Source organism: Staurois parvus, unplaced genomic scaffold, assembly GCF_062004578.1.
Source record: "Staurois parvus isolate SC_StPar_1 unplaced genomic scaffold, SC_StPar_1.0 ptg001746l, whole genome shotgun sequence".
Taxonomy (NCBI): domain Eukaryota; kingdom Metazoa; phylum Chordata; class Amphibia; order Anura; family Ranidae; genus Staurois; species Staurois parvus.
Window position 1 is genome coordinate 31,911 of NW_028319542.1, and position 13,815 is coordinate 45,725.

At 42.4% G+C, this 13,815-nt stretch overlaps 1 protein-coding gene across 1 annotated transcript; it reads right to left on the bottom strand.

Moving 5' to 3' along the window:
• Positions 1–4,184: 4,184 nt before the first annotated feature.
• On the bottom strand, positions 4,185–7,849 carry LOC149434526 (protein kinase C delta type-like). Its single transcript, XM_089663679.1, has 2 exons — positions 7,699–7,849; positions 4,185–5,326 (listed from the first exon to the last, which is right to left on the bottom strand). The coding sequence occupies exons 1-2, from the start codon at positions 7,847–7,849 to the stop codon at positions 4,185–4,187; spliced, it is 1,293 nt and encodes a 430-aa protein (XP_089519805.1).
• Between the last annotated feature and the right edge of the window lie 5,966 nt (positions 7,850–13,815).

A 13,815-nucleotide genomic window follows, 5' to 3' on the forward strand; every position in this document is an offset into this window, starting at 1 on the left:
AATCTGTCCAAACCTGCCTGGCCCTATGTGAAAAAGTAAATGCCCCCTAAACCTAATGACTGGTTGTGCCACCCTTGGTGGCAACAACTGCAATTAAGTATTTGCAATAATTGGCAATGAGTCTTTCACACCACTGTGGAGGGATTTTGGCCCACTCTTCTTTGCAGAATTCAGCCACCTTGGAGGGTTTTCCAGCATGAAAGGCCTTTTTAAGGTCATGCCACAGCATCCCAATGGGATTTAAGTCTGGACTTTGACTTGGCCACTCCAAAACCTTTATTTTATTTTATTTATTTATTTATTTGTGGTAGACATGCTGGTGTGTATCGGACCATTGTTCTGCTGCATAATCCAAGTGCTCTTGAGCTTGAGTTCAGGAACTGATGGCCGGACATTCTCCTTCAGGATTTTCTGGTAGAGCATAGAATTCATGGTTCCATCAGATATGGGAAGCCATCCAATTCCTGAAGCTGCAAAGTAGCCCCAGACCAGCACATTACAACCACCATGTTTGACTATTGGTTTGATGTGTTTTATTTATTTGTGTTTGTGATTTGCCAGTAATCACTTGACCTCCAGAAAGTTTTACCCCCTTCATGACCAGGCCATTTCATGCTATTCAGCACTTTGCAGCTTTAACTGGTAATTGCACCGTCATGGAACACTGTAAGCAAATCAAATTTATATCATGTTTTCTTCTTCACACAAATAGACCTTTCTTTTAATGACGTTTGATCACCACTGAGTTGCTTTTTTCAGTTTTTATTGAAATAAAAAAAACCCAATCTATTTTACTTTCTGTAAATATCCAATACAAAAATGAAACCATCACATTTCTTCAAAAATATATGCCAAAAGTTATTCTGCTACGTCTTTGGTTAAAAAAAAAAAATCCTAATACGTGTATACTGATTGGTTTGTGTGAACGGTATAGCGTCTACAAACTATGATATAATTACTGGACTTTTTTTGTAAATAATAATAATTGCAGCGATCAGCGCCGTACAGTGGAACTGTGATGATGCTGTTGGCAATCTGATACCAACTGACACTGACATCACCAGTGACACTATTACAGTGATCAATAATAATACTTTACACTGTCACTGTGCTAATGAGGTGGACTGGGAAGGGGCTAACATCTTGGGGTAATGAAAGGGTTAAGTGTGTGCTTATGAATTGTTAATGTGTGTAATATGTGCTACTTTTTACTAAGATCTGTTTGCTCATTCTTCTTGCTTTGCAGAGAGAAGAAACAGACAGATCATTCCCTCTGTGCAGAGCCCTGTGTGTTTGTTAACACAGAGCTCTAGACTTTAATTGGACACAGCAGATCAGCAGGTCTCAGCCATGAATCATTGGCTAACACCTGCTGCCAAAATCCCGCTGTTGAGGTGCATTACAGCCCATTAAAGTAGATCTTCACCCTCATTTTTCACTTTCCACAACTCCCCCGTATATCCTTTCCTAAGAGTAAGGGGTGTAAAGTTTGCACTGCGACCCCATCCCCTGAATAGGTTGCAGTTGAATGTGACAGTTTTTTCCATGTGCGCGAAGGAAAGAATCGACCGTGGCATGTGAACACTTTCGCCTGCTGGTCCTGGATGGTCACTTCCAGCTTTCTCTCCTAGGTAAGAATAGAACCCACCCCCTTCCTCCTGGTCTATTAAAGTGGTTGTAAACCTCTAACAAGAAGTATGAACACAGCATAACCCTCCATAGTGTGTGCTTGTCTCAATCCAGAGCACTACAGAGAGGCAGCTTACAGCAGACAACGCTGGATTCGCTGGGCAGGGTGAGTATTTTTATTGGAGGACAGCTCAGCTGTGGAGATAAGTCAGAAAAGTGGGTGCATTTCACCAGCGAACAGAGATAACGGCTAGCACACTGTAATCTGCTTCAGTAAAAGTGCCTTTATTTGTGTTGTTTAGGCATGTTACATGAGCAATGCAACATTTTGGAACCTGCAAGGGACCTTCATCAGGCCAAGTGACAGAGAGACGCCTTGCAGTTGCAGCTTGTGAAACCTTGCGGCTGCAGCTAGACAGGATAATGCACCTAGAGCTACTAACATTTAGGGCAGTATGCACCCAGGGACGAGTGATGGCAATGCAGACTGCTGGCGTTCTGGGCATTCGTCTCTGGGTGTATAGTCCCCTAAATGTTCGTAGGATTGGGTGCACCTTCCCCCAGCTGTCAGTTTCCCATAGACTTTTCCAGTCTGCCAGCAGTGGGACTGGATGGTGCACCTGTGCCCTCCACCCTCACTTAAACACCAGAGTTGCATGCACTAGGTGGCAGAGAGTCTGTCCAGGCATGAAAGAGTGTGTGAGAACAGGCACTCCATTCCCATCAGGTGAAATTGATCCACAAAGAACTGAGCCTGGAGTCAGGGGACTGGGGAGCCAAACTGTGCACAGACTTAGTGCAGGTTGACTCCGGCATTGCACAGTAACGCGCTGTGTGTCCCTGTGCAATTCAGTGCGATGCAATTTAAAAACGCACTGAAACCGGATCACATGGTTGTAAGCTCCAACGAGCAGGGCCCTCTCAGTCCTTCTGTATTCATTTGTATTGTAATTGTACAGTCTGCCTTTATGTTGTAAAGCGCTGCGTAAGCTGTTGGCGCTATATAAATCCTGTATTATAATAATAAAAAACATGGCTCTGCGGTACCATGCATTTTGGTGCAGCAAACACACTGTATTTGTGATCTGTGTTTGGAGTGTCGTTAGGAATCTATTGCCACCCACAGCAGTGTTCTTGTGTGAACCGGGGCTGGGGCCCTTGTGCAGGGTGACTGGTCTTGTCTACACCCCCCATAGATTTTTGCAGGCAACCTGTGATGGGTGTGACCACTAAAAATTCTGTTAAGCCATCTACACATTGCTATATACCCCCTTCTAGCAAACTTTCCATATAAACAGGGATTTTTCGTTCACATACATTTCAATGCATGTTTAAGCCGGCCAACTACGTCAAAGTAATCCCTCTCTGGCCAGTTCCTACCTTAATCTCTATCTATCTATCTATCTATCTATCCATAAGTCGTATCCGACCCTTGGTGATTGCATGGACCGTCACTCGTAAGTGACTTTTTCCATGAATTTTCTTAGCAATTATTTTACAGGGTAGGTTGGCAAGTCTTTCCCCAGCCCCTACCATGCAGGAGATCCCGCATGGCCAGGGATGAAACTAGGACAATTAAGACAGAAGCCAATTAACCTACCAGCATGTCTTTGGAGTGTGGGAGGAAACCGGAGTACCCGGAGGAAACCCACGCAAACACAATGAGAAAATGCAAAATCCATGCAGGAGGCGCCATGGTTGGAAATCGAACCCATGACCCAATTACTGCAAGGCAGAAGTGCTAACCACTAAGCCACTGTGCCGCCCATCTATATTATCTATCTATCTAAAAAGCTTTTCTTTTCAAAAGCACAAGAAACTCGCTTCTTTTGAAGGGCCTTTTTGCCCAATTTTGTTTAAAAGAAAAAGTTCCATAAATCTTTCCAACGCATGGGGTATTCACCATCAAAGGAATTAACCAATATTCAGCCGTCTGGCTTTGTACATCGATTTCCGTCTGTCTCCTGCAGACTCTATCCGAAATGGCTTTCCCCGCACACAGCTCGCCAATAGCACACAGCTTGTCTGACTTCCACCTCTACTAGGTGAAGCCCACCTGACTCCAAGGCAGAGCCCTCCTGTCTGCCAGGGTGGAGCCCTCCTGTCTGTCGGGTGGAGCCCAGAATCATGGCCTGGCCTCCGCAAAAAGGCCTGCACACACCTGTGCAATCAGCGCTGGCTGCTCTCAAAACATGGGCCCAGGATTGGAGATTTCATCCCTCCCAAATCTCTTAGAAATCTCCAGGCTACAGGTCCCAAAACAGGCTTTACAAGCCAAAGAGGAAACTGATAAACCAGTTTCCTCTGCATTGCAACTGCCTGGAGCCTCTCAACATGTATAGTCGAGAATCCTGGGTCCACCGTGATTTCCACCGTGGCAGGATAGCGCACTGCCACACTATCTAATCTATCTATCTATCTATCTATCTATCTATCTATCTATCTATCTATCTAATCTATCATCATATCTAATTTAAATTTTTTGTTCACTGTTGTGAACTTTTTAGTTAAGCATCCATTGAAGGATGGTCCTCTGGTTGTGATGGTGGTAGGGATCAGGCTTGTCTCGCCTTCATCCGCTCACTAATGTATTCAAATGCCTTAAAATACTCTTGACCCAATGAGTCAATTGGCATCTCCAGGTCTTTAGAAAGAAAAGTATCCACTTGAATGATTTCCTGCAGTGGTTCCTCGAGAATAGGTTCCAATGTACTTTGTACGGGTGATGGTCCTTCTTCTATCTCTTCCCAGTCAATACCCTTGAAGAAAGGGTGTGATCTGAGATTGCACACCAGGTGCGCACGTTGCTCTTGGTCAAGACGTAAAAGTCTGAGTAAGAGTTCTTGCAGGTAAAAGTTCAAGTGCCGTAGGAAATAGGGTTCCTTGGTGTACATGGAAGTGACCAACTGCTTTTCAGTCTCCTGTCCAGTATAAAAAGGATGCTCCCCTAAGGCCATCTCATATACTATTATCCCAAATGAGAAATAGTCAGCGGGGTAATAGTATGGCCATTGGTAATAGACTTCAGGGGCCATGTAACATAGCGTCCCCGCGCAACTTGTGACTCTGTTTTTCTCCGTGACGAACATAGCCGACAGGCCAAAATCGGCAATCTTGACGTGCCCGGCGTTATCCAGAAGAATGTTCTCTGGTTTTAGATCTCTGTGGACAATCTGTAGAGAATGAAGGTGCTGCAGTCCACAGAGAATTTCGGCAGTAACACATCTTAAGGTTACTTCATCAAGCGGAGCTGAATCTCTTATGAATTTTTGAAGATCTCCTCCGCCCAGGAACTCCATAGCAAAGACGAGATGAGTCTCTGTTTGGAAGGAGCAGTATAGATGTGCAAAAAATGAGTATCTGTTGCACATTTCCATTATGTAGCTCTCTGTAATGACGCAGCTGGGATCCTGTCGAAGTAATGGTCTTTTTTTAACCATTTTCACTGCTAGCTTCTGCTTAATGTCAGGATGAGAGGCCAACACTACTTTTCCAAAGTTCCCCTGTCCTAGTACTCTATGGAAGTTGAAACTTTCCAGGCTAAGTTTGTAGGACTGGTCGGTAGGGGAAGTAGCTTTGACCAGTGAAGCCTGCTTGCTCTCACTGGTATGTGAAGTATTGGTAGGTTTCTTGTCCTCCATCGATGTAGCTTGCTGAATTTGCGCAGTGTCTTTGTTGGATGGGATCTCATATTTGCCTGGAGAGAGAGAAAAAAAGTATTATTTCTACTTCCACATCATTTATGTGAAACTGCGGCCATTTAAAGGCATATATGTCTTTATTATTTTGCATAAATTTAACAAACATAGTATGAGAGGTAAACAGAACATGTACAAGTAGATAAACAACAACAACAAAAAACATCACAGATGAGGTAACTGCGGCCATTTAAATGTCTTTTTTTTCTTTTACATATGGAAGTGGGGAATCCATACTGGCCCATTCCATACTCGGGCTGCGCTTTCTGCTAAGTAACTCTTGTGCTCTAGGGCTTGTTTACATCATATCCATTGAGCCACGTTTTTTCTACACACCACCCTACAATACAGCATGTTGTACATTTCATAAACGCACATGCAGTGCAATGGGGTAAACGAGGCTTATTGAAATGCATTCTTTTTCTTGTCTATGCATTCATACTACGTTCAATGCATCTGGTGTAAATGAGCCCTAAGCTGTTCCTCCCTCTCAATGCAATCCCATCACTCTGCTTATCTTACTTGACTAAATAGAAATGTGATCACTATTTTGTATTTGGTTGTGAGTCCGTAGTTGTGGATGACACCCCAACTTTCCTAACGATTTAGAAATGTGTGTGTAGAAAAATATGACAAAGCGGAATGAATAGTCTGCTCCTGCAGCCCCCAGTCTGCCTGGTCATACAGATCCTAGAACACAACTGTCTATAGGAATGGTCCTAGTGAATGGGAATGTCATGGGGGGGGGGGGGGGGGGGGGCAGTGTAAGGTCTTATTCCTATTGAAGGGTCTTGTATACACAGCCTGTCACTGGGGAGGCGCTCACACTGACTTTGTATTTATCCATAGACTATGTATGCCTCCTGCACACCTGACCCCTGACCCCTGCAGCCCAACTGTCACCTGAATTCAACTGACGGCAGGCTGACAAATGCTGCTGCTAATGACAAGTGCTATTACTGGCAGGACCTCCAGGTATGAGACTTGGCAGCAGATTCATAACAACGTATCCCCCATCCGTATTCTCCATCAGAAGATTTCCCTTCTATTCCTGTTCTGGTGGCAGCCCACAATGTTGGCTTTTCCATCACTTTCTATCCCAGTGACATTGGTGGTCAGGACAAATATAGAGGGTGAATCTTTGTAATGGGGGCATAAAAAAACCTGACAGGGGGTTTTAACTCTCCCCTACACTCTACCCGGTGACCCCATTATGTGTATGTATAGTGACCCCAATATATATGTAATTGGTGATAAATGTTGTATACCCTTACAGTGCCCTGCATTATATCTCAATAGACTAATACTTACTTTCTGCGTCTTCTTCTCCTAATTTAGTCTGAGAAAAGGGGCAACATCTAGCCAGACACTGCCAAAATCTCTTCCCAGTTGCCCTAAATCTACCCCTTTTAGGGGCAGAATCTTGGGGCTGTGATGCTGTTCTGTGGTCCTCTGTTAAGGGTCCCACTGTTTGTAATGTAAAAGGCTCCTCCTTGTTGGTTTTCAGGAGGTCCTTCACATTATTTGCTCTCTTTCTCCTAAATAGCCGCATCATGATTACAAATGACAAAGCTTCTCAGAGAAAGAAAAATCGCTTCCACTCCTGGTAGCGTAGACAAAGGGAATGACTGCAGGCTGAGGGGGCGGAGCCAAGTGGCGATGACATCAGAGTGCTGTAAACAAGGTCACATGACTGTAGCTTGGAAGGTACATGACCATATATGGAAAAAGCATTGGGCTTCCTATGTGGTGTTTGTATATCACATTTTTGGGGTAATTCCTTTTCAATGTGGGACATCTTTGCTCAGCTTACATCTGTATTATTCATGTTTTATGTATCCAGCACCCAATGAAATCATGTTATTCCTGTCTATGGATGGGATTCACAAAGCTACAACACCAGGACAAGGTTCTATTGTTAGCCCTGTACCTGCCATGTTCTGATCTTCTGGCTCCCAACTGAAATTAATGGTCATGTGATCTTAGCCTGGGGGAGGACGGGGGGAGAAGACATTTTGGCCATATAGTGTGTAGTCCGTTGAGTGCCAGGCTGTAATATTCCTTCATTATCGGGACATTGGTCAGTTTTCAACGCTGAGATAGAATGACAACTGGTCATGTAACGCTGTATACTAATTGATTTCATATACCCTATTATTTGAGAAATAGAACTTTCTTTTGGTGATGTTTAATATCCACTGTTTTTGTTTTTTTTTTTTGTTTTTTACTATATAAAGGAAAAAGAATGTAAACAATTGGACAATATGGTAGTCCTCAGCCCTGGATATCTACTCTCAGTGCATGACTTTTATAAGTCCCCATGACATCCCTTAGGTCACCAAGACATAGCAATCTTAATGTGATATCTGACCACACTGAGATCTTAGCCCCAAAGACCACTGATCAGCTACAAAGGGGAAGCCATACCGGCCCATTCCATCCTCAGGCTGCGCTTCCTGCTTAGTAGCACTCGGGCTGTAAGGCTTGTTTACACCATATCCATTGACTGGGTTTTTCTGCATACCACCGCACATGTATGGTGTGACGAAATCTATAAGCCGGCCATAGATGAGTCAAAAACCGAACATTCTGTCGATCGAAAAATGAGAATAGCCCATACAAGTGTGCCATCATTTGTTTCATTTTTCCAAAATAAATTCCAGCATGTTGGGTCTGGCACTTTCGATTGCTGCATGAAAACGACATCTCGCAGCAGGCACACTAATAATGCGAAAACGAAACGATTTTTCGTTCAACAAGAATTTTCACTTGGTTTTCTATCTATGGCCGGCTTTACTGTCCTCCCTCTCAATGCAATTCCATTTGCAGACCCTTGCTGTTTCCTTATGTTCCCTATTGTTATTACTGAACTGAAACAGCAAACTGCATGAAAAGTGCGTGTGGTGTGAACTGTAAGCAAAAACCTATCTTTTATGTATTATTGTGGTGTGAACTGGCCCTAAGTGTCATTTTTCTCTGCTGCCTCATTCTTGTGCTATCAGTTTGAGTCACACCTGACTGGTTTTTCTGACCCCAAGATAAAAAAGGTGACAGGTGATGGAGCTCCAGCACACAGCCTTTGATGGACAACCTTACTTCTGTTCCTCTGTGATGTGTGAAGGGGGTGTCCCTTCCCTCCAATCAGCTCTCAGTGAGCTCTGCAGACTGTAACCTCAGCTCTCTGCTCCCTGCTTTCTGAAAGCTCAGACAAGCTGTAAAAATTCTGCATTTTGAATAGCTGTGGAAGACAGATGGCTTCAGATAAACAGATATAACTTATGTAGGAGGATTTGTCTCATCTTCATGCGTGTATAAAAGATATATATATTTGTCTCATCTTCATGCGTGTATACAAGATATACAGTTGTGTTCAAAATAATAGCAGTCAGACATCACTAACCGGATCAATCACTGTTTTTGGTAGAAATGATATTTCTACATGGCAAATAATTTCCTAGCAGGTCTAGTAGAGTAATAGAAATCCAACAGACCCAACAGTCATGACATGCATGCTGCTGATTCTGTGTAATTGAAACACTTATTGAAAGGGGCATGTTCAAAATAATAGCAGTGTGGAGTTCTATTAGTGAGGTCATTCATTCTTTGAAAAACAGGTGGCAATTATTGCCCTTATATAAGGAAGGAAGGCAGCAAATGTTGTACATGCTGGTTACAGTGCATTTCTCTCTGAAATTCTGAGGAAAATGGGTCGTTCCAGACATTGTTCAGAAGAACAGCGTACCTTGATTAAAAAGTTGATTGGAGAGGGGAAAAGATATAAAGAAGTGCAGAAAATGATCGGCTGCTCAGCTAAAATGATCGCAAATACTTTAAAATGGCAACCAAAACCCGAAAGACGTGTAAGAAGAAAGCAAAAAACTACCATTCGAATGGATAGAAGAATAGTCAAAGTGGCGCGGACTCAGCCAACAATCAGCTCCAGGAAGATGAAAGAAGGTGTAAAGTTCCCTGTGAGGACTGTTACAATTAGAAGACGCCTATGTGAAGCCAACCTATCTGCAAGAAGACCCCGCAAAGTCCCACTGTTGGAAAAAAGACATGTGCTGAAGAGGTTTCAATTTGACTGGCTTCAACATTGACTGGCCTAAAGAGAAATTTTGTGGACTGATGAAAGTAAGATTGTTCTTTTTGGGTCTAGTGGCCGGAGACAGTTTGTCAGACGACCCCCAAACACTAAATTCAAGCCACAGTACACTGTGAAGACAGTGAAGCATGGTGGCGCAATCATCATGATATGGGGATGTGTCTCATACTACGGTGTTGGGCCTATTTATCGCATACCAGGGATCATGGATCAGTTTGAATCCATCAGAATACTTGAAAAGGTCATGCTGCCTTATGCTGAAGAGGAAATGCCCTTGAAATGGGTGTTCCAACAAGACGACGACCCCAAACACACCAGTAAACGTGCTACATCTTGGTTCCAGACCAACAAGATTGACGTTATGGAGTGGCCAGCCCAATCCCCGGATCTTAATCCAATAGAAAACTTGTGGGGTGACATCAAAAATGCAGTTTCTGAGGCAAAACCAAGAAATAGAGAAGAACTGTGGAATGTAGTCCAATCATCCTGGGCTGGAATACCTGATCACAGGGGCCAGAAGTTGGGTGACTCCATACAACACAGATGTACAGCAGTTCTCAGAAACAGTGCGACTACAACCAAATATTCATGAAGTCATTCAAAGGAAAGCAAAATCTTCAAACATTTTTTCAGTTTAGTGAATGTTTGAGTTTGTAAAGAAGAATACAAACACTGCTATTTTTTTGAACCGTCTAATATTCACTTTTATTCAATTTTTTTAGAGGAACAACACAAATTTGATATATTTTACTTCATGTTTTGATTTGGAATAGAACGTGTCGTGTTCCCAATGCATTTGTGTGTATGGAAATAAAAGCTATTAGAAGGATTTTGAGCTTTATTCACTTTTTTCAACACACTGCTATTATTTTGAACACAACTGTATATATATATATATATATATATATATATATATACAAACATACAAACTGTGCTGTCAACAAAGTATTTGCCCCCTTCCTGTTTTTTTTTTGTCACAGTTACATAATTCAGACCATCAAACACGTTTTAATATTACACGAAGAAAACCAGACTAAATACAAAGTGCAGTTTTTAAGTGATGTGATGCTTTCATTTTATTAACCACTTCCCGACCGGCCGTTGTATATAAACGGCCGGACGGTGGCACTGCAGGGTCGGGTGGCCGTCTATAAACGGCCTCCCCGCACCCTGCTTGTGCGCGCTCCCTGTGCTCCTCCGGACACAGTGAAACACCGATCGTCGGACGGGACCTCTGTACGAGGTCCCGATCATGTGATCACTGATTGGCCAATCAGTGATCACATGCAAAGTAGTAAGCAAGATGTCACTTGTGACATCATTGCTTACTATGTGTGAAATCTGTGAATGATCACAGAGGTCACATGGTACAAGGCTATTCACAAAAGCCTTGTACCATGTGACAAGTTGTGACCAATCACAGCTCACTCTGTATTTCTCAATGAGTGCAAGAATGCACACAGAGAGAAAGAGAAATGATTGCTTTTACATCCTATATGGGTGTAAAAGCAATCAGTGTAAAAAAAAAAAAAAAAATCTTTATCACCCCTCACAAGTAGTACAGTGTCACCATGGTGACACTGTACTGCTAGGGTGACAGTATGTAAAAAAAAATAAAAAAAATAAATAATAATATAAAAAAATAAAATAAAAATGTAAAAAAAAAATGTTAAAAATTATAATTTTTGCTTATAAACTAATTTGGATTTTTTTTTTTTTACTAAAAAGATAACGGAATAAATTTTGGCTAAGATTTATGATGAAATATTATTTATTTGCAAAATTTTATAAAAAAAACACTTTTTTAAAAATTTTTTGGACATTTCATTTACATAGCAAAAAAAATACAAATCCCAGTGGTGAATAAATACCACCAAAATAAAGCTTTATCTATCTAAAAAAAATGGTAAAAAATTCATTTGGGTACAGTGTTGCATGACCGCGCAATTGTCATTCAAAGTGTGATAGCGCTAAAAGCTGAAAATTGCCCTGGTCAGGAAGGGGGTAAAAGTGTCCGGTCTGGAAGTGGTTAAAGAGAAAACAATCTGTCCAAACCTGCCTGGCCCTATGTGAAAAAGTAAATGCCCCCTAAACCTAATGACTGGTTGTGCCACCCTTGGTGGCAACAACTGCAATTAAGTATTTGCAATAATTGGCAATGAGTCTTTCACACCACTGTGGAGGGATTTTGGCCCACTCTTCTTTGCAGAATTCAGCCACCTTGGAGGGTTTTCCAGCATGAAAGGCCTTTTTAAGGTCATGCCACAGCATCCCAATGGGATTTAAGTCTGGACTTTGACTTGGCCACTCCAAAACCTTTATTTTATTTTATTTATTTATTTATTTGTGGTGGACATGCTGGTGTGTATCGGACCATTGTTCTGCTGCATAATCCAAGTGCTCTTGAGCTTGAGTTCAGGACCTGATGGCCGGACATTCTCCTTCAGGATTTTCTGGTAGAGCATAGAATTCATGGTTCCATCAGATATGGGAAGCCATCCAATTCCTGAAGCTGCAAAGTAGCCCCAGACCAGCACATTACAACCACCATGTTTGACTATTGGTTTGATGTGTTTTATTTATTTGTGTTTGTGATTTGCCAGTAATCACTTGACCTCCAGAAAGTTTTACCCCCTTCATGACCAGGCCATTTCATGCTATTCAGCACTTTGCAGCTTTAACTGGTAATTGCACCATCATGGAACACTGTAAGCAAATCAAATTTATATCATGTTTTCTTCTTCACACAAATAGACCTTTCTTTTAATGACGTTTGATCACCACTGAGTTGCTTTTTTCAGTTTTTATTGAAATAAAAAAAACCCAATCTATTTTACTTTCTGTAAATATCCAATACAAAAATGAAACCATCACATTTCTTCAAAAATGTATGCCAAAAGTTATTCTGCTACGTCTTTGGTTAAAAAAAAAAAATCCTAATACGTGTATACTGATTGGTTTGTGTGAACGGTATAGCGTCTACAAACTATGATATAATTACTGGACTTTTTTTGTAAATAATAATAATTGCAGCGATCAGCGCCGTACAGTGGAACTGTGATGATGCTGTTGGCAATCTGATACCAACTGACACTGACATCACCAGTGACACTATTACAGTGATCAATAATAATACTTTACACTGTCACTGTGCTAATGAGGTGGACTGGGAAGGGGCTAACATCTTGGGGTAATGAAAGGGTTAAGTGTGTGCTTATGAATTGTTAATGTGTGTAATATGTGCTACTTTTTACTAAGATCTGTTTGCTCATTCTTCTTGCTTTGCAGAGAGAAGAAACAGACAGATCATTCCCTCTGTGCAGAGCCCTGTGTGTTTGTTAACACAGAGCTCTAGACTTTAATTGGACACAGCAGATCAGCAGGTCTCAGCCATGAATCATTGGCTAACACCTGCTGCCAAAATCCCGCTGTTGAGGTGCATTACAGCCCATTAAAGTAGATCTTCACCCTCATTTTTCACTTTCCACAACTCCCCCGTATATCCTTTCCTAAGAGTAAGGGGTGTAAAGTTTGCACTGCGACCCCATCCCCTGAATAGGTTGCAGTTGAATGTGACAGTTTTTTCCATGTGCGCGAAGGAAAGAATCGACCGTGGCATGTGAACACTTTCGCCTGCTGGTCCTGGATGGTCACTTCCAGCTTTCTCTCCTAGGTAAGAATAGAACCCACCCCCTTCCTCCTGGTCTATTAAAGTGGTTGTAAACCTCTAACAAGAAGTATGAACACAGCATAACCCTCTATAGTGTGTGCTTGTCTCAATCCAGAGCACTACAGAGAGGCAGCTTACAGCAGACAACGCTGGATTCGCTGGGCAGGGTGAGTATTTTTATTGGAGGACAGCTCAGCTGTGGAGATAAGTCAGAAAAGTGGGTGCATTTCACCAGCGAACAGAGATAACGGCTAGCACACTGTAATCTGCTTCAGTAAAAGTGCCTTTATTTGTGTTGTTTAGGCATGTTACATGAGCAATGCAACATTTTGGAACCTGCAAGGGACCTTCATCAGGCCAAGTGACAGAGAGACGCCTTGCAGTTGCAGCTTGTGAAACCTTGCGGCTGCAGCTAGACAGGATAATGCACCTAGAGCTACTAACATTTAGGGCAGTATGCACCCAGGGACGAATGATGGCAATGCAGACTGCTGGCGTTCTGGGCATTCGTCTCTGGGTGTATAGTCCCCTAAATGTTCGTAGGATTGGGTGCACCTTCCCCCAGCTGTCAGTTTCCCATAGACTTTTCCAGTCTGCCAGCAGTGGGACTGGATGGTGCACCTGTGCCCTCCACCCTCACTTAAACACCAGAGTTGCATGCACTAGGTGGCAGAGAGTCTGTCCAGGCATGAAAGAGTGTGTGAGAACAGGCA

Bases quoted from the DNA above. Each gene is read 5' to 3' on its own strand.
- LOC149434526 (XM_089663679.1), bottom strand. From the start codon at position 7,849: ATGCAGAAAAACCCAGTCAATGGATATGGTGTAAACAAGCCTTACAGC. The intron at 5,327-7,698 runs GTCAGATATCAC...CTCTCTCTCCAG, and splicing joins GGGGCTAAGATCTCAGTGTG to GCAAATATGAGATCCCATCC.